This window comes from Melanerpes formicivorus, unplaced genomic scaffold (genome assembly GCF_026170545.1).
Source record: "Melanerpes formicivorus ecotype bairdi unplaced genomic scaffold, bMelFor1.0.p_v2 SCAF_85, whole genome shotgun sequence".
Lineage (NCBI taxonomy): Eukaryota > Metazoa > Chordata > Aves > Piciformes > Picidae > Melanerpes > Melanerpes formicivorus.
Genome location: NW_027142437.1, coordinates 686,133 through 704,685, shown reverse-complemented (window position 1 = coordinate 704,685; position 18,553 = coordinate 686,133). Strand labels below are relative to the sequence as shown.

The following is an 18,553-nucleotide window of genomic DNA, read 5'->3' as shown; positions in this document are numbered from 1 at the left end:
AGGCTGGGGAGAGGCCTTGAGCACAGCCCTGTGAGGAGAGGCTGAGGGAGCTGGGGTTGTTTAGCCTGGAGAAGAGGAGGCTCAGGGGTGACCTCATTGCCCTCTACAACTACCTGAAAGGTGGTTGTAGCCAGGTGGGGGTTGGTCTCTTCTCCCAGGCAACCAGCACCAGAACAAGGGGACACAGTCTCAAGCTGCACCAGGGGAGGTTTAGACTCGAGGTGAGGAGAAAGTTCCTCACCAAGAGAGTCATTGGCCATTGGAATGTGCTGCCCAGGGAGGTGGTGGAGTCCCCATCCCTGGAGGTGTTCAAGAGGAGATTGGATGTGGCACTTGGTGCCATGGTCCAGTCCTGAGGTCTGTGGTGACAGGTTGGACTTGATGATCTTTGAGGTCCCTTCCAACCTTGGTGATACTGTGACAGTGCTTGTTTCTGTTTCCCTGCAGGAGTTCTGCAGTTCATGCTTTTCAAGACATACTGAATGCACAGCCTGAAAAATAATTAGGCTTTCTTCACTGATGGCTGGTAGGCCTTTCAGCTGTGTCTTTTCAAGTCAAGAGACTTTAATGGTGGTTAATTAAAAAAAAACTCAATTAATTGCCATGACAACACAGTTCATATGTTAATATTTCTGTATATTCAGAAGAACACCACCAGGTAAGAGACTGATCTTTAGAAATCTTCTGTCAAATCCATACAGGAATATAAACAGAAACAGTCATGGCATGGGATGCCAGGTGCCCACCAAAGCTGTTCTATCACTCCCCTCTTCGGCTGGAGAGGGGAGAGTTAAAAATTAGATAAGGACAGGGAGAGATCATTCACCTATTATACAAAACAGACTCAACTCAATTTAATTTACTACCAATCAAATCAGAGCAGGATAACCATAAAAACTAACTCTTAAAACACCTTCCCCCAACCCTTCCTGAGCTCGGGTTCACTCCTGTTGTCACTGCCTCCTCCCCTGCAGCGGCACAAGGGGATGGTGAATGGGAGGTGTGGTCAGATCATCACAAGTGGTCTCTGCCCAGCCTTCCTCCTCAGAGAGGACTTCTCACACTCTACCCCTGCTCCAGCATGGGATGACTCCCATGGGAAACAGAGGGCTGGAGCACCTCTCCTATGAGGACAGACTGAAGGATTTGGGGCTGTTCAGTCTGCAGAAGAGAAGGCTCTGAGATGACCTAATTGTGGCCTTCCATTATCTGAAGGGGGCCTACAGGAAGGCTGGGGAGGGACTGCTCAGGATCTCAGGTAGGGATAGGACTAGGGGGAATGGAAGGAAGATGGAGGTGGGGAGATTCAGGCTAGATGTGAGGAGGAAGTTCTTCCCCATGAGAGTGGTGAAGCCCTGGAATGGGTTGTCCAGGGAGGTGGTTGAGGCCCCATCCCTGGAGGTGTTTAAGCCCAGGCTGGCTGAGGCTCTGTCCAGACTGCTCTAGTGTGGGGTGTCCCTGCCCATGGCAGGGGGGTTTGAACTAGCTGATCTTTGTGGTCCCTTCCAACCCTGAATGATATTATGATACTATGAAACAGTTCAGAATGGGTCCCTTCCCTGGGGTGTAGTCCCTCAGGAACAGACTACACCAGTGTGGGACCTCATGGGGTCACAAATCCTGCCAGCAACCTGCTGCAGCATGGGCTTCTCTTTCCATGGGTTCGCAGGTCCTGCCAGGACTGTGTTCCAGCATGGACTTCCCACAGGGTCGAAGCTTTCCTCAGGCATTCACCTGGCCCAGCATGAGGTCCTTCATGGATTGCAGAGGAACAGCTTGCCTCACCAGGGTCTTCACCACAGACTGCAGAGGAATCTCTGCTCCAGCACTTGGAGCACCCCCTCCTTCACTGACTTTGTCATTTTTCTCACCTATTCTCACTCCTCTCTCCAGCTGCATTTGTGCAGCAACTTTTTCCCCTTCTTAAATCTGCTGTCCCAGAGAGACTACTGTTGTCACTTAGCTTGTAGCAGCTTCTCACAGAAGCCACTCCTGTAGCCTGCCTGCTACCAAAAGTCTGCCACACAAACCCAAACCAGACCTACTGGGTAGCAGGAAAGCTGCATCATGTCCTGTTTTCACTGCCTTTAGGCATATTTCTTCCTAGCAAAATAACACCTCCCAGAAGAGTACAACTCCAAAATGTGCTGAGATCACTTTCTCTTCCTTTTCTTTTGAAGCAGAAAATAAATAGAACTTGAATTTATAGGCTTTCAATCCTTCAGAGGTCAGGAGGCAAAAAAGGTACAGCTCTGATGCATCTTCTAGAACCAATTACAAATCTGAAACAACCTCTTATTTAGCCAATGTCACAGTGATTGCTGGAGGCTGTGGAGTAAAAACGTAGAGCAAGAATGGGTTTCTACTGATGCATGCTAAGTTGCATGCTGGCAAAAGACGTGTCTGGAATGAAGGTTGACTGACTTTTTATTATCATAGTATCAGTCAGGGTTGGAAAGGACCACAAGGATCATCTAGTTCCAACCCCCCTGCCATGGGCAGGGACACCCCACACTAGAGCAGCCTGGCCAGAGCCTCAGCCAGCCTGGGCTTAAACACCTCCAGGGACAGGGCCCCAACCACCTCCCTGGACAACCCATTCCAGGGCTTCACTACTCTCATGGGGAAGAACTTCCTCCTCCCCTCCAGCCTGAATCTCCCCACCTCCAGCTTCATTCCATTCCCCCTAGTCCTATCACTCCCTGAGATCCTGAGCAGTCCCTCCCCAGCCTTCCTGTAGCCCCCTTCAGATACTGGAAGGCCACAATGAGGTCACCTGGGAGCCTTCTCTTCTCCAGACTGAACAGCCCCAACTCCTTCAGTCTGTCCTCATAGCAGAGCAGCTCCAGCCCTCTGCTCATCCTCCTGGCCCTTCTCTGAACACCTTCCAGCACCTCCAGATCACTCTTATAGGGGCTCCAGAACTGGAGGCAGTACTCCAGGTGGGGTCTCCCCAGAGCTGAGCAGAAGGGGAGGATCACCTCCCTTGCCCTGCTGGCCACACTTCTCCTGCTGCAGCCCAGGAGCTGATTGGCTTTCTGGGCTGCAAGTGCACACTGAGAGCTCCTGTTAAGCTTCTCCTCCCCCAGCACCCCCAAGTCTCTCTCCTCAGGGCTGCTTTCCAGCCAGTCCCTGCCCAGCCTGGATTTGTGCCTGGGATTATTAATTCCTATCTCTACTTTCTGCTCCAGAGACTTCAGGAACTGTAGTGGTCTAAATTGAAAAGAATTGGCACCATTTCATTATCCAGATGCAACTACAAGAAAGCAGCTCACGACCATTTATCCACTGACTGCATCACACCACCTACAGCAGCTTGGATTTTACTGGAATGTGGAACACAGCCCACATGTTTTCACTTTGCCAACATCTGCTTAAACATTTACACAAAACACCAGATTTACCTGAGAAATCAAGAGATAAGTTCTGTCCCAGGCTCTCCAGAATGAAAATTCACCAGCTACAATTAATTTCTCTGGATTCTTTATTTAACACTAGAATAAAATAATGATCTACACTGGGACCTTTTTCAAGCTTATCTGTCAGCAAAGACCTGCCAGCAAAGCTCTGGGATTGCAGAAGCAGTATTGCTCCCCCCATTCTATTTCAGGTTCTTCTACTTTTCTTTTCAAAACAAACTGCTGCTGCAGTCAAGAGAATTCTCTCTTGGATCACTTGTAAATCAGACTGCAAAAAAGCAAGGAAATGTGCAACCAGGAATCACTGCAGATGCACCCAAGATGAAGTTTAGTGTACCTCTGGAAGAAGAAAGATTTTTAGGAACACAGGAAAAGTCTAGGAAAATATGGAATCAGAAGACTTTAACTGTGGCATATTGAGGGCACAGGCCCCAAACAGGAGGCTTAACAAGGAGTTTCATGCACTTCACCTAGGAAGCACAAACTAAGGTTTTTATTTAGAGGTGAACATGGTGATGCTGGTACACAAAATCTCTAACCTGTTCTGCTATGTAACATACAAAATAAACCCACATCATAGAGCCCTTTTCCCAACAGATTAATCATGCATATACTACAGGACATAAGAATTCAATGCCTGGGACTGGTGAGGGGTCTTAGCTTACTGATGAAAGCTAAAGACATCTGAAAAAGAGTCTCTGCTACGCCTGAAGTAACAAGTGAACAAATGAACACGTCTGCTCACAACAGCTCCAGCTGTGACCTCCAGTCCTGCAACCACACAGCTCTCCACATGCCAAAGCAAAACATCTGTGGGTGAAAGGGCAAACTCCATTTACAATCACCTTGAAAGAATTTTAGAACTTAGGACTGCAATACTTAAAACAGCAGAACTGAACTGTCCTTCCACCTGCATTGTTTGAATTATCTGCTACAAGGATAACAAAAGGACACAGCCAAGCTCCTGCATCCACAAAGGTATCAGTTAAGTGCAGGGTGCTGCATCTGGGTCAGGCAATCCCAGGCACAAATACAGGCTGGGCAGTAACTGGCTGGAAAGCAGCCCTGAGGAGAGAGACTTGGGGGTGCTGGGGGAGGAGAAGCTCAACAGGAGCTCTCAGTGTGCACTTGCAGCCCAGAAAGCCAATCAGATCCTGGGCTGCATCAGGAGAAGTGTGGCCAGCAGGTCGAGGGAGGTGATCCTCCCCCTCTACTCAGCCCTGGTGAGACCCCACCTGGAGTACTGCCTCCAGTTCTGGAGCCCCTATTACAAGAGGGATCTGGAGGTGCTGGAAGGTGTCCAGAGAGAAGGGCCACGAGGATGAGCAGAGGGCTGGAGCACCTCTCCTGTGAGGACAGACTGAAGGAGTTGGGGCTGTTCAGTCTGCAGAAGAGAAGGCTCCCAGGTGACCTCATTGTGGCCTTCCAATATCTCAAGGGGGCTACAGGAAGGCTGGGGAAGGACTTCTCAGGATCTCAGGGAGTGATAGGACTAGGGGGAATGGAATGAAGCTGGAGGTGGGGAGATTCAGGCTGGAGGTGAGGAGGAAGTTCTTCCCCATGAGAGTGGTGAAGCCCTGGAATGGGTTGTCCAGAGAGGTGGTCAAGGCCCCGTCCCTGGAGGTGTTTAAGCCCAGGCTGGATGAGGCTCTGGCCAGGCTGATGTAGTGTGGGGTGTCCCTGCCCATGGCAGGGGGGTTGGAACTAGGTGATCCTTGTGGTCCCTTCCAACCCTGAATGATACTATGATACTATGCCCTGTGTTTGTGGAAAGAGTAAATGCAGCCCAAGTGTCCCACAAGGTGTGCATTCATGAGACCTCTGGCACCACTGCAACTGATTACTTAACCAAGAAATTCAAATTATATTGATACTTGCATGGTTTCACAATTCTCATTCCTTGGAAAACTTGCCACTTGGGTACTGATTTCAGACATCCACCCAGCATATATTTGTCTCAAACAAAACAGTAAATAGCTCAGAATACTGAAGAACATTTGTACAGAGGGGAAAAAAAGGAAACCACAAAACCAAAACAGAAGTTCCTGGGATCTCATAAAGACAACTCTTTGTGAGCCAACATGTTTTACAACACACCATGTACAACATTCTGTACCAAAGCTAAGTTAGTCACCAGCCCAAGCTTGATAGTCATGCTTTAACAAAAGTTCCAGGAAAGAAACAAATACTCTTTAATTTCATATTGATTGTCCTCTCTGACTTCCTAATTGAATTTTGTGGTAATGGTCTGTGTTTTTGCTAGAGAACACAGGTCCAGAGAAAATGATCCACGCAGGGTAATTGTGTTCCACTGAAAATGACCCAAGTTTGCTGACTGAACCACACAGGTCAGCAATCACCGTCAGATCCAGCCTTCAGATGTGTGCCAGGGCTATTCTAACATGCAAACCAGCATGGTTGTTGTGGCAGTTTTAGGCTATGCCTTTGAAACTTTGTTACAGATTTCGAGCAGAAAAGTAGAGAAATGTCAATAAATCACTATTGGCTGTAAAAAGGAAAATAAAGATCACTCTAAACGATTCCGTTAGAGATGTCTACCATAAGACTGGGGGTACCAAAACAATCTTTTCTCATCTCTTATCTGCTGGCTTTGTTGCTCTGAAGGGATACTAATCTGCTTCTGCTTGACCTTGGCTGCATTGTTTTAAGTCTAACAGCTACTTTTTCTTTGCTCCTTTCTCCCTTTTGGACAGGGGGTGAGGAGGCAGAGAAAGAGCTTCCCTGGTCTCTGACCAGGGGGATTCTTGTGTTGTTAACTGTAAGTATCTGTAAATCCTGTATATTTTCTACATATTCATTGCATTCCATTACAGATTGTAGTTTTGCCTGTAAATACAGCTTTCATTGGCTTTCATCTGGACTGGGCTGTCAAAGTTAATGTTGGTGGGGGGAAATCTCAACCCACCACAGTTATTAGAAAGCATGTAAGTGAGTAACAGTAGTAGAGCACCTATCTGCTCTCAATAAACATCAGCAACACATTCAGGTTTTGGAAACAGATGACATGCTATCTGTACTGGAGGAAAACAAATGAAGATTTTTGTACTTACAGTAAATATTCTCCTGCCAGTCCGATCAAAAGTGACACAGTACACAGAAGATAAGTGTCCTAAAATCCTTTTGTGCATCTTCATGTGCTGATAGACCGCAGTTGGAACGAGGCGCTCGAGTCTGTACTTTCCATTTAGCTTTCTTGAAAACAGAGTGTCCACTACCAAATGGGCAAAGAAAAAAAGGGGGGGAAAAAAAAAAAGGAGAGACAGCATTTATATTTAGTTCACAAACCAAAATAATTCTCCAGGCTGGAAAGTTTATTTTCCAACGTTGGAGCATTTGCTGTACGAACGGCTCACCGCAGAAATTCTCTCGTTTTGCCCTACAAAAGTAGCCTGTCATAGAATCTTAGAATCAACCAGGTTGGAAAAGACCCCAGAGATCATCAAGTCCAATCTAACACCTAATACCTCATGACTAACTAAAACATGGCTTCAAGTGCCACATCCAAGCCTTTTTTGAACACCTCCAGGGATGGGGACCCCACCACCTCCCCGGGCAGCACATCCCAATGGCCAATTACTCTTTCTGAGAAGAGCTTTCTCCTCACTTCGAGCCTAAACTTCCCCTTGCACAGCTTGAGACTGTGTCCTCTAGTTCTGTTGCTGGCTGCCAGGGAGAAGAGACCATCCCCCACCTGAGCCTATGATGCAGATGTGCAAAGAAGTGCCAGACTGTAAGGCAAAGCATAAAGTTGCAATAGAGCTTTCAACTTTAAGTGCCTGAACATATGGTTCTCACTCTGTACCTAGCATGAGAAACTCAAGAGGACCAGGCAGCTTCCACAGAGGAGTAAACTACCTCAGATTTAAGAAGCTTAATTTTCCACATAGCTAGTAAATAAAGACCAGCAAACATTCAAACCTTCTCCAAGGCAACCTGTTTTTTGATGTATGGAGGTGCTGGAAGGTGTCCAGAGAAGGGCCACGAGGATGAGCAGAGGGCTGGAGCACCTCTCCTGTGAGGACAGACTGAAGGAGTTGGGGCTGTTCAGTCTGCAGAAGAGAAGGCTCCCAGGTGACCTCATTGTGGCCCTCCAGTATCTGAAGGGGGCTACAGGAAGGCTGGGGAGGGACTGCTCAGGATCTCAGGAAGTGATAGGACTAGGGGGAATGGAATGAAGCTGGAGGTGGGGAGATTCAGGCTGGAGGGGAGGAGGAAGTTCTTCCCCATGAGAGTGGTGAAGCCCTGGAATGGGTTGTCCAGGGAGGTGGTCGAGGCCCTGTCCCTGAAGGTGTTTAAGCCCAGGCTGGCTGAGGCTCTGGGCAGCCTGATCTAGTGTGGGGTGTCCCTGCCCATGGCAGGAGGGTTGGAACTAGATGATCCCTGCGGTCCCTTCCAACCCTGACTGATACTATGATACTGTGTCTACACAATTAAACATTTATCCACCACCTGCAAGACAATCAAGTTTATTCTCTGTTTAAAGAATACTGCTACCCACTATAGCTAATCAAACAGACAAACACCAATCAACTCGTTACATTTAAATGGACCACATTCTGATTTTGACTAACAGAATCTTGTTCAAAGAGCTTGGGATGTTTTTCAACTTCAAAAGCTAAGAAGATCCAAAACCAGGCATCTACTTTAATGGAATGGAAATCTTCTATCAAGGAAAGAGGAAAGGAAATACAGCTCAGTGTTACTAACTATAAATGCTACTCATGCAATGATAAAGCAAGACAGTATTTATATCCATGGATACACAGACATTAGTCAGCTCCCATATCATCACTAGACCAAAGAATGGCAATGGTGAGACATTGCACATTGCTCACAATTGTGATCAAGCAGGTCATACATTCAGACTTCCAGCTTCTGAATATGTGAAAAGTGAAAACATGAATACCCAAAAATGTTCACAGCACTACATATAAATGAAAACCAAGATCTCTCAGTGCCAAGGCAAGTAGCTGACACTGTTATTGCTGTTCTGGTTAACCATTCCTCCTGTGAACAAGGCTATGCCTGTACCAGTGAACAGAGCAGGACCGGGGCAGGGATCCCAGCATCTACTGTCAAACAGCTACAAACCTCTCACATCACTTGGGTTTGTCCTAGACCAACCCGACACTGGTTCATGAGTCAGCACAGGTCAAACTACATTAAATATGCTAACTGCATTGTAGCTACTCTATAAGGAGCAAAAGCACTTAGTGGTATGGAAAACTGCCAAGTCTATTGGCCTCAGGCCATAAGAACAGCCCTGAAACATTTCAGTTAACTGCCTAGGTAGCCCAAGGATTCAAGGAAGTTCTCCTGGTTCAAGATGCTGTGTGAAGGAACAGGATCATTAGCTGTGGGAGTGAGGCACCTTTTAGCCAATGCACCACTCCTACCTTAAGGCTCTGTTACATCCTCTTCACCCTTCTCTCATACAAGAAAAAGATGCAGTTGCATTTGTTTTATGACAAAGCTTTTCCTTGCCAACAGTCTACTTCAGAACAGCAGGAAACCAAGATTAGCTCAGCCACAAGAGAAATCTACTTTGACTTCCTAACAAATCATACTTCATTTAAATAAAAAAAACCCAACCCCACAAACCACCCTCAAAAAATAAACCAACCCCAACAAACCAACAGCAACAAAACACCAAAGAACCAGGCAACCCCAAAATAAACCTCCAAACAAACAAGATACCACACCCAAACACACATACAGAACAAGGAAGGGCTCTGCCACAATGAAGTGAGCTTACATGGTAAGCTCAGCCTACTCAAAAGATTCTTTTGTGGTTTGGGGTTTTTTTCACAGTATCACAGTATCACTTAGGTTGGAAAGGACCTCGAGGATCATCGAGTCCAACCTATCAACACAGACCACATGACTAGACCATGGCACCAAGTGCCACATCCAATCCCCTCTTGAACACCTCCAGGGACGATGACTCCACCACCTTCCAGGGCAGCACATTCCAATGACCAACGACTCTCTCAGTGAAGAACTTTCTCCTCACCTTGAGTCTAAACCTCCCCTGGAGCAGCTTGAGACTGTGTCCTCTTGTTCGGGTGCTGCTTGCCTGGGAGAAGAGACCAACCCCTTCCTGTCTACAACCACCTTTCAGGTAGTTGTAGAGGGCAATGAGGTCTCCCCTGAGCCTCCTCTTCTCCAGGCTAAACAATCCCAGCTCCCTCAGCCTCTCCTCATAGGGCTTGTGTTCAAGGCCTCTCCCCAGCCTTGTTGCCCTTCTCTGGACATCTTCAAGTGTTTCGATGTCCTTCTTAAACTGAGGATACCAGAACTGGACACAGGACTCAAGGTGTGGCCTAACCAAAGCAGAGTCCAGGGGCACAATGACTTCCCTGCTCCTGCTGGCCACACTATTCCTAATGCAGGCCAGGATGCCATTAGCCTTCTTGGCCACCTGGGCACACTGCTGGCTCATATTCAGGCGGCTGTCAATTAGCACCCCCAGGACCCTCTCTGTTTGGCAGCTCTCAGCCGCTCTGACCCCAGCCTGTAGCTCTGCATGGGGTTGCCATAGCCAACGTGCAGCACCCAGCATTTGGACTTGTTAAATGCCATCCTGTTGGACTCTGCCCCTCTGTCCAGTCGGTCGAGGTCCCTCTGTAGAGCCCTTCTGCCCTGTAACTGACCAACATCTGCTCCTAACTTGGTGTCATCTGCAAACTTCCTGATGACTGACTCAACCCCCTCATCCACATCATCAATGAAGATGTTGAAGAGGATGGGGCCCAGCACTGATCCCTGGGGCACACCACTGGTGCCTGGCTGCCAGCTGGCTGTGGCACCATTCACCACCACTCTCTGGGCTCAGCCCTCCAGCCAGTTCCTAACCCAGCACAGAGTGTAGTGGTCCAAGCCACGAGCTGACAGCTTAGCCAGCAGTTTGCTGTTTTATTGGTTTTAATGTGAGATGGAGATGGTTGTTGGCAATCAGCTCCTAGCAATGCCTTCAAGTGAAGCTGCAGCTCACAGTAAGGGGGGTAAAAAAAGCTCAACGAAAAGCTAGATTTGCAGGCATGGTCTGTCAGCAAGACACAACTGTAAAGCAGACTCAGTAGGACCAGATAACCAATGAGTCACACAAGGATGTATTTATTTAATATACATCTGAATGCATGAAAAATGTTTTTAAAAGTACTTGACCTAAGTTTAAAATTTGGCTTTGTTTTTCCTTGTTGTTGTTGTTTGTGTGGGTGCTTTTAATCACTGCAGAAGATTAACAGAACCCTAGCCAATACTTCTGATTATCTTCTCTCTGTTGTGAAGTGCTAATGGGCACCTTGCTACTAATTCACATATCCCTGGCAAACTTGGTAGGTAAAATGCTCCTTGTGCAGTAACAACCAACTGACTGCAGGAAATAAGAGGCAACACTGATACTGACACCAAGCTGTATGGTGCAGTAGACACGCTGTAGGGAAGGGAGGCCATCCAGGGGACCTGGACAGGCTGGAGAGGTGGGCACAAGCCAAACTCAGGAGGTTCAACAAGAGCAAGGGCAGGGTTCTGTGTCTAGGTCAGGGCAATCCCAGGCACAAATCCAGGCTGGGCAGGGACTGGCTGGAAAGCAGCCCTGAGGAGAGAGACTTGGGGGTGCTGGGGGAGGAGAAGCTCACCAGGAGCTCTCAGTGTGCACTTGCAGCCCAGAAAGCCAATCAGCTCCTGGGCTGCATCAGGAGAAGTGTGGCCAGCAGGGCAAGGGAGGTGATTCTCCCTCTCTACACAGCTCTGGGGAGACCCCACCTGGAGTACTGCCTCCAGTTCTGGAGCCCCTATTACAAGAGGGATCTGGAAGTGCTGGAAGGTGTCCAGAGAAGGGCCACGAGGATGAGCAGAGGGCTGGAGCCTGTCTCCTATGAGGACAGACTGAAGGAGTTGGGGCTGTTCAGTCTTCAGAAGAGAAGGCTCCCAGCTGACCTCATTGTGGCCTTCCAGTATCTGAAGGGGGCTACAGGAAGGCTGGGGAGGGACTGCTCAGGATCTCAGGTAGTGATAGGACTAGGGGGAATGGAATGAAGCTGGAGGTGGGGAGATTCAGGCTGGAGGGGAGGAGGAGGTTCTTCCCCATGAGAGTGGTGAAGCCCTGGAATGGGTTGTCCAGGGAGGTGGTTGGGGCCCTGTCCCTGGAGGTGTTTAAGCCCAGGCTGGATGAGGCTCTGGTTAGCCTGATCTAGTGTGGGGTGTCCCTGCCCATGGCAGGGGGGTTGGAACTAGATGATCCTTGTGGTCCTTTCCAATCCTGACTGATACTATGATGATACTGGAAACAAGAAAACAGAGATTCATCTCTCTCCTTGGCCTTGATCAAAGCTTATAACATACAATAAAAAATCCCAAAAGAAGTTAAATAAAATTAATTAAAAAGTGGTTTCCAGTATTCAGTACTCCTAAGGTTGGAAGCATGATAATTTTTAAACACTTCTCAAACTGGTTTTTCTCGCTGTTTTAAAGTAAATTCTCATATCCAACATTGTCCTTCAATATGCCCTCCCATTTAACTACATTTATATTTCCTCACTCTGACTTTGTCAAGTATCATAGTATCAGTCAGGGTTGGAAGGGACCACAAGGATCAGCTAGTTCCAACCCCCCTGCCATGGGCAGGGACACCCCACACTAGATCAGCCTGGCCACAGCCTCAGCCAGCCTGGCCTTAAACACCTCCAGGGACAGGGCCTCAACCACCTCCCTGGACAACCCATTCCAGGGCTTCACCACTCTCATGGGGAAGAACTTCCTCCTCATCTCCAGCCTGAATCTCCCCACCTCCAGCTTCATTCCATTCCCCCTAGTCCTATCACTACCTGAGATCCTGAGCAGTCCCTCCCCAGCCTTCTTGTAGCCCCCTTCAGATACTGGAAGGCCACAATGAGGTCACCTGGGAGCCTTCTCTTCTCCAGACTGAACAGCCCCAACTCCTTCAGTGAGCCAACTTGATTTCTTTGACCTGTTTCCACTCTTTACTCCAAAGGCTGGCACCTCCAGCCTGACACCTGCACCCTTTGCTAGCACAACAGCATTCATTTTTTTTCCCTTCAGAGTACAGGTGGAAAAATTAAAAATATCTGTCTCTGCAAACTAAATTCCTGCAGCTGAACAATACAATTGATTTTTCTAGTGCAAGCCAAGGCGAGACAGTCTACCAACTGTTAATCATAATGCCTTGGTACTAATTATAGGCCTTTGGCTTTTGGAGCTTGTAACAATTGTTACCCATATCAACATCAACACTTGTCAGGCCTTTCGTGCTCTCCAATGTATCTTAGCTTGTTTGAACTGCATTTGGGTAAAGAAATAAAAAGTGACTTTATAAACCCTGTAACCCTAGTACCTCTCTTGCTTTGCCTTATTAGCAGTTTCCTGTCTTTGCTTAAATTGTTGCTCACACAATGAAGGTGTTAGTCAAAAGAGTGGTGATAACTATAAGTAAATCAACAGCTGCAGGGGGAGTCACAACCTATACAGAGTAAGGGAGGGAAGGAGGATGAGACTTCATCCCAGGAAGGGTTAGAAAGCACTGGCTGGATCTTAGAATAAAGAATGGAATGGAACGGAATGGGACCAAATCAGATTGGAAGAGTCCTTGGAGATCATCACGTCCAACCCATCAACCAATCCAACCCACCTAAACAACTAACCCATGGCACCAAGCACCCCATCAAGTCTCCTCCTGAACACCTCCAGTGATGGTGACTCCACCACCTCCCCAGGCAGCCCATTCCAATGGGCAATCACTCTCTCTGTGTAGAACTTCTTCCTAACATCCAGCCTGAACCTCCCCTGGTGCAGCCTGAGACTGTGTCCTCTTGTTCTGGTGCTGGCTGCCTGGGAGAAGAGACCAACCTCTGCCTGTCTACAACCTCCCTTCAGGTAGTTGTAGAGAGCAATAAGGTCACCCCTGAGCCTCCTCTTCTCCAGGCTAAGCAACCCCAGCTCCCTCAGTCTCTCCTCATAGGGCTGTGTTCCAAACCCCTCCCCAACTTTGTTGCCCTTCTCTGGACTCGTTCCAGCAAGTCAACCTCCTTCCTAAACTGAGGGGCCCAGAACTGGACACAGGACTCAAGGTATGGCCTAACCAGTGCAGTGTACAGGGGCACAATGACCTCCCTGCTCCTGCTGGCCACACTGTTCCTGATGCAGGCCAGGATGCCATTGGCCCTCTTGGCTGCCTGGGCACACTGCAGGCTCATGTTCAGCCTACCATCAACCAGCACCCCCAGGTCCCTCTCTGCCTGACTGCTCTCCAGCCACTCCGACCCCAGCCTGTAGCAGCCTTACAGCAAGTCAATCAAAATGAAGGAAGAAAAGTAGAAAGCCAGAATAGAGACTGCCTCCTCCTTACTGGAATGGCCCAGTGAAGTGGACACTCCACAGGAAACTCCCATCCAATGCCTGGGCAACTAAGGCCATTGATATTGATTGAGCTTTATATGCCTGTCTAATACTCATATATCAGGATCTGCTTTTAGAAGAAATAAAATTTAAGAACAAAACAAAGCAGATGTTCCTAAGTGTTTGCTGTGCAGCACAGGATGACAACCCACTGCTTTCAAATGACATTTTGGTTTCACAAGCAGGATTCCTCATATTTAATAATGAAGCTATCTAGGCAGTAGAAACTAATGCCAGAGGAAGCCACCTATTTCCTTGACATTTAAAACACATCAAACCCACTTTGCCACAAATTTTATCATTTAACTGTCTATCAATTGCTTGCCAATTAGTTCCAAATAAAATCAAATGGCTCCTAGTTTCCAGGTAATTGGGTTCATCTGCACCCAGTACAGTTAGCCTCAAAGACTGTAACAGCCTACCAGAGAACAGAATGGTTGAGGTGGGAAGGAAACTCTAGAGATTGTCTAATCCACCCCCCCACTGCTCTAACAGGGTCATCTCAAGCAGGTTGTCCAGGGTTGTATCCAATAAAGTTTAAGTATGTCCAAGAATCAAGACTTTGCAACCTCTCTGAGCAGCCTGGGCCATTGTTCTGATCACTCTCAAAAGATGTATCCTATATTTCAGTTCATGTCCACAGCCTCTGTCCCATCAGCAATGAATAGAGTCTGGCTCTTATCTTCATCACAGTGTCTTACTCAGGTATTTTTATCACAGTATAACTAACTAAGGTTGGAAATGACCTTGAGGATCATCGAGTCCAACCTATCAACACAGACCTCATGACTAGACCATGGCACCAAGTGCCACATCCAATCCCCTCTTGAACACCTCCAGGGATGGTGACTCCACCACCTCCCTGGGCAGCACATTCCAATGACCAACGACTCACTCGGTGAAGAACTTTCTCCTCACCTCAAGTCTAAACCTCCCCTGGCACAGCCTGAGACTGTGTCCTCTTGTTCTGGTGCTGGTTGCTTGGGAGAAGAGACCAACCCCTTCCCGGCTACAGCCAACTTTCAGGTAGTTGTAGAGGGCAATGAGGTCTCCCCTGAGCCTCCTCTTCTCCAGGCTAAACAATCCCAGCTCCCTCAGCCTCTCCACATAGGGCTGTGTTCAAGGCCTCTCCCCAGCCTTGTTGCCCTTCTCTGGACACACTCAAGTGTTTCGATGTCCTTCTTAAACTGAGGGGCCCAGAACTGGACACAGAACTCAAGGTGTGGCATAACCAAAGCAGAGTACAGGGGCACAATGACTTCCCTGCTCCTGCTGGCCACACTATTCCTAATGCAGGCCAGGATGCCATTGGCCTTCTTGGCCACCTGGGCACACTGCTGGCTCATGTTTAGGCAGCTGTCAATCAGCACCCCCAGGTCCCTCTCTGTTTGGGAGCTCTCAACCCCTCTGACCCCAGCCTGTAGCTCTGCATGGGGCTGCTGTGGCCAAAGTGCAGGACCTGGCACTTGGACTTGTTGAATGCTATCCCATTGGACTCTGCCTATCTGTCCAGTCTGTCGAGGTCCCTCTGCAGAGCCTTTCCACCCTCTAACTGACCAACATCTGCCCCAACTTGGTGTCATCTGCAAACTTGCTGATGACTGACTCGACCCCCTCATCCAGATCATCAATGACGATGTTAAAGATGAAGATGTTAAATGTTATCCATTGATAACATCCCCATACCACACACACTCCCTCCCAATTTCCCTTCTCAAATACAAACAATCTTAGCTCCTCCCTGTATGAGAGATACCTCAATCCTTTCATCATCTGCCTGGTCCTTTACTAGACTAGCTTCAGACTGTCCACGCCTTTCATGTTCTGAGGAGCCCAGAGTTGGATGCAGGGCTTCAGATGTTATCTTATGTACACTGTGTAGAGGGGAAGGACCATCCCTGCTCTATGGTAACACCATGACTCCAGCAGCCCAAGACGCTGCTTGGTTGTATTTCTAAACCCAGACATCTGCACCACTTTGAGAACCTCACATTCTCTCTGCAGTCAAAACAGCAGCAGCATTTAATAAACAAACTGTAAGAAAAAGGGAAAATACCTCAGAACATTTCTTGGACTATTTAGCAAGATCATGAGATATTATTGTTGACAGGTAGATACATTCACTAATCAGAAGAAACATTCTTTGTTGTCTGCTGTGAACAGACAGTCTCACTCAGGTCCTCCCACCGGAGTGGCCAGTTCCCCAAGAGCTTGGAGCTCAAAGCTCTGGTTTGCTTCTGTGCTTTTTCACCAGTTCCCAAAACATACTGAAAAAAACGAGTTATTTTTCCTGAAAAAAGAAGTTATTTTTCCATTTCTGCAACCAGGAAGATGGAACCATTAACAAAACAAATGAACACATGACCTAGCTAGTTTTGTTCTTAATTAAGCACTTCAGAAATGTTTTATTAAGATATGCTACTCAAGTGAAAGTAACTGGACAAAGACTTGGCATTCAAGCTTTGTTTCTCTTCATTATAGTCTACAGATAGTCCAGTTCTGGGCCCCTCAGTTTAAGAAGGACATCGAGACACTTGAAGGTGTCCAGAGAAGGGCAACAAGGCTGGGGAGAGGCCTTGAGCACAGCCCTGTGAGGAGAGGCTGAGGGAGCTGGGGTTGTTTAGCCTGGAGAAGAGGAGGCTCAGGGGTGACCTCATTGCTCTCTACAACTACCTGAAAGGTGGTTGTAGCCAGGAAGGGGTTGGTCTCTTCTCCCAGGCAACCAGCACCAGAACAAGAGGACACAGTCTCAAGCTGTGCCAGGGGAAGTTTAGGCTGGAGGTGAGGAGAAATTTCTTCACCAAGCAAGTCATTCGTCATTGGAATGTACTGCCCAGGGAGGTGGTGGAGTCACCATCCCTGGAGGTGTTCAAGAGGGGACTGGACGTGGCACTTGGTGCCAAGGTTCAGTCATGAGGTCTGTGGTGACAGGATGGACTTGATGATCTTTGAGGTCTCTTCCAACCTTAGTGATACTGAGTTTTCTGGAGAGGTATATATTGCTACAGATGTACTTTAACTGCATGTAAACCAGCTACCTTCAAGGCAGCTGGCACAACACACAGAGAAATGTAATTCTAAACAGTATCCCATCTGTGTCAGAATGGAATTGATTCATCAGGCTAGGAAACAAGTATTTCTGTATGTTCACTTAAAGGTAAGTTTTCCTGCACAAGGCAGAAAGGCCTCAGTACATTTTCTGTTCCTCAACCATTCCTCACCTACCTGAAATACACAGAGCCTGAAGAGTAATAGGTTACAAATGATTTTTTTTTGGTTGGGCAAATCCATAAAATAACAGCTTTCCCAGGGGAGAAATGGAGAAGTTTATTTAAGGGAACAGAAGAAAATGTTCTAGTTCCATATCTAACAGAAGTGCCACTGCAGTTCACGATCTCGGTCTAGAACAGGCTAAATCAAAAGCAAATGCTTTAACGCACAACTCTGAACCAGGCATCCCAAAAATCCAAATTAATTTCACAGTTGAAAACACTCAGTTACCAGCACTTATCTCAGTGTTTGGAAAAGGAAATTATTGGTCATGAAAAATGTGGGATGTTGAAAGAACTGCAATTTTGCAAATATACAGCGCTCTGCGAAAGGTTCAGTAAAAATAACATTTATTTAGAAAGCCTTACTTGTTCTTCCCTAAAAAGAGGCTGAAAGTTATTTTTCTTAACATTCCACTACCACAGCAACTCTCTGACTTTCTTGGAGCTGCCATGGACTTTACTCACTGCTCTTTTCCCTTTAAATAGGGAGCATGGAGCAAGCTACGGTACGACGGCAGAACAGTCGTCATCTATTCTGATTCCTCTGAGGTGTTTTAAACTGTATTCCCCAAGGAAATTAAAAAGGTAAGGCAAGGACTGAAGAAATCTTGGCTACTAGAAATCTCAGCCCTCCAGTCACCTTGCAGAAAGAGCTGCTAATCTAGCCCAAGACTTTCAAGCCAAAGCACCGCCACTCGAGAGAGGAATGTTCTACTCAGCAACCAGCATTCTCTCCCCCACATGCAAAACAGAAACAACTCTCTGCATGAATACCAAACCAGCAGCTCTGGAAGCCCCACACTGAATGGATGCAGGTGGAGTGTAAGCAAACCACCTCTGAAAAACACACATACTAGATGAGGAGGTTTATTTAGAATAAACCAAACCAGGTTGGAAGAGACCTTCAAGATCATCGTGTCCAACCCATCAACCAATCCAACCCACCCAAACAGCTAACCCATGGCACCAAGCACCCCATCAAGTCTCCTCCTGAACGCCTCCAATGACAGCGACTCCACCACCTCCCCGGGCAGCCCATTCCAATGGGCAATCACTCTCTCTGTATAGAACTTCTTCCTAACATCCAACCTGAACCTCTCCTGGTGCAGCCTGAGACTGTGTCCTCTTGTTCTGGTACTGGCTGCCTGGGAGAAGAGACCAACCTCTGCCTGTCTACAACCTCCCTTCAGGTAGTTGTAGAGAGTGATAAGGTCACCCCTGAGTCTCCTCTTCTCCAGGCTGAGCAACCCCAGCTCCCTCAGCCTTTCCTCACAGGGCTGTGTTCCAAACCCCTCACCAACTTTGTTGCTCTTCTAAAAACTTAGGTTCTGAAAACTTAGCTCTGAACAGCCAGCAGAACCATGTTCTCCTCCTACATTCCAAGGGCCCACAGACATATCATGGAAAGTATGCAACTTGTGCTCT

At 47.6% G+C, this 18,553-nt stretch overlaps 1 protein-coding gene across 3 annotated transcripts in view; it reads right to left on the bottom strand.

The window, feature by feature from the left end:
* The window catches only part of PHIP (pleckstrin homology domain interacting protein), a 163,403-nt gene that overhangs the window by 130,971 nt on the left and 13,879 nt on the right, over positions 1-18,553 (bottom strand). For all 3 annotated transcript variants that reach the window (XR_010990687.1, XM_068165151.1, XM_068165152.1), the window contains exon 7: positions 6,491-6,651. Coding sequence is in view for 2 of the 3 variants with exons in the window: in XM_068165151.1 (XP_068021252.1) it covers positions 6,491-6,651 (161 nt within the window). In the remaining variant the exon portion in view is untranslated. The remainder of the gene's footprint in view (positions 1-6,490; positions 6,652-18,553) is intronic.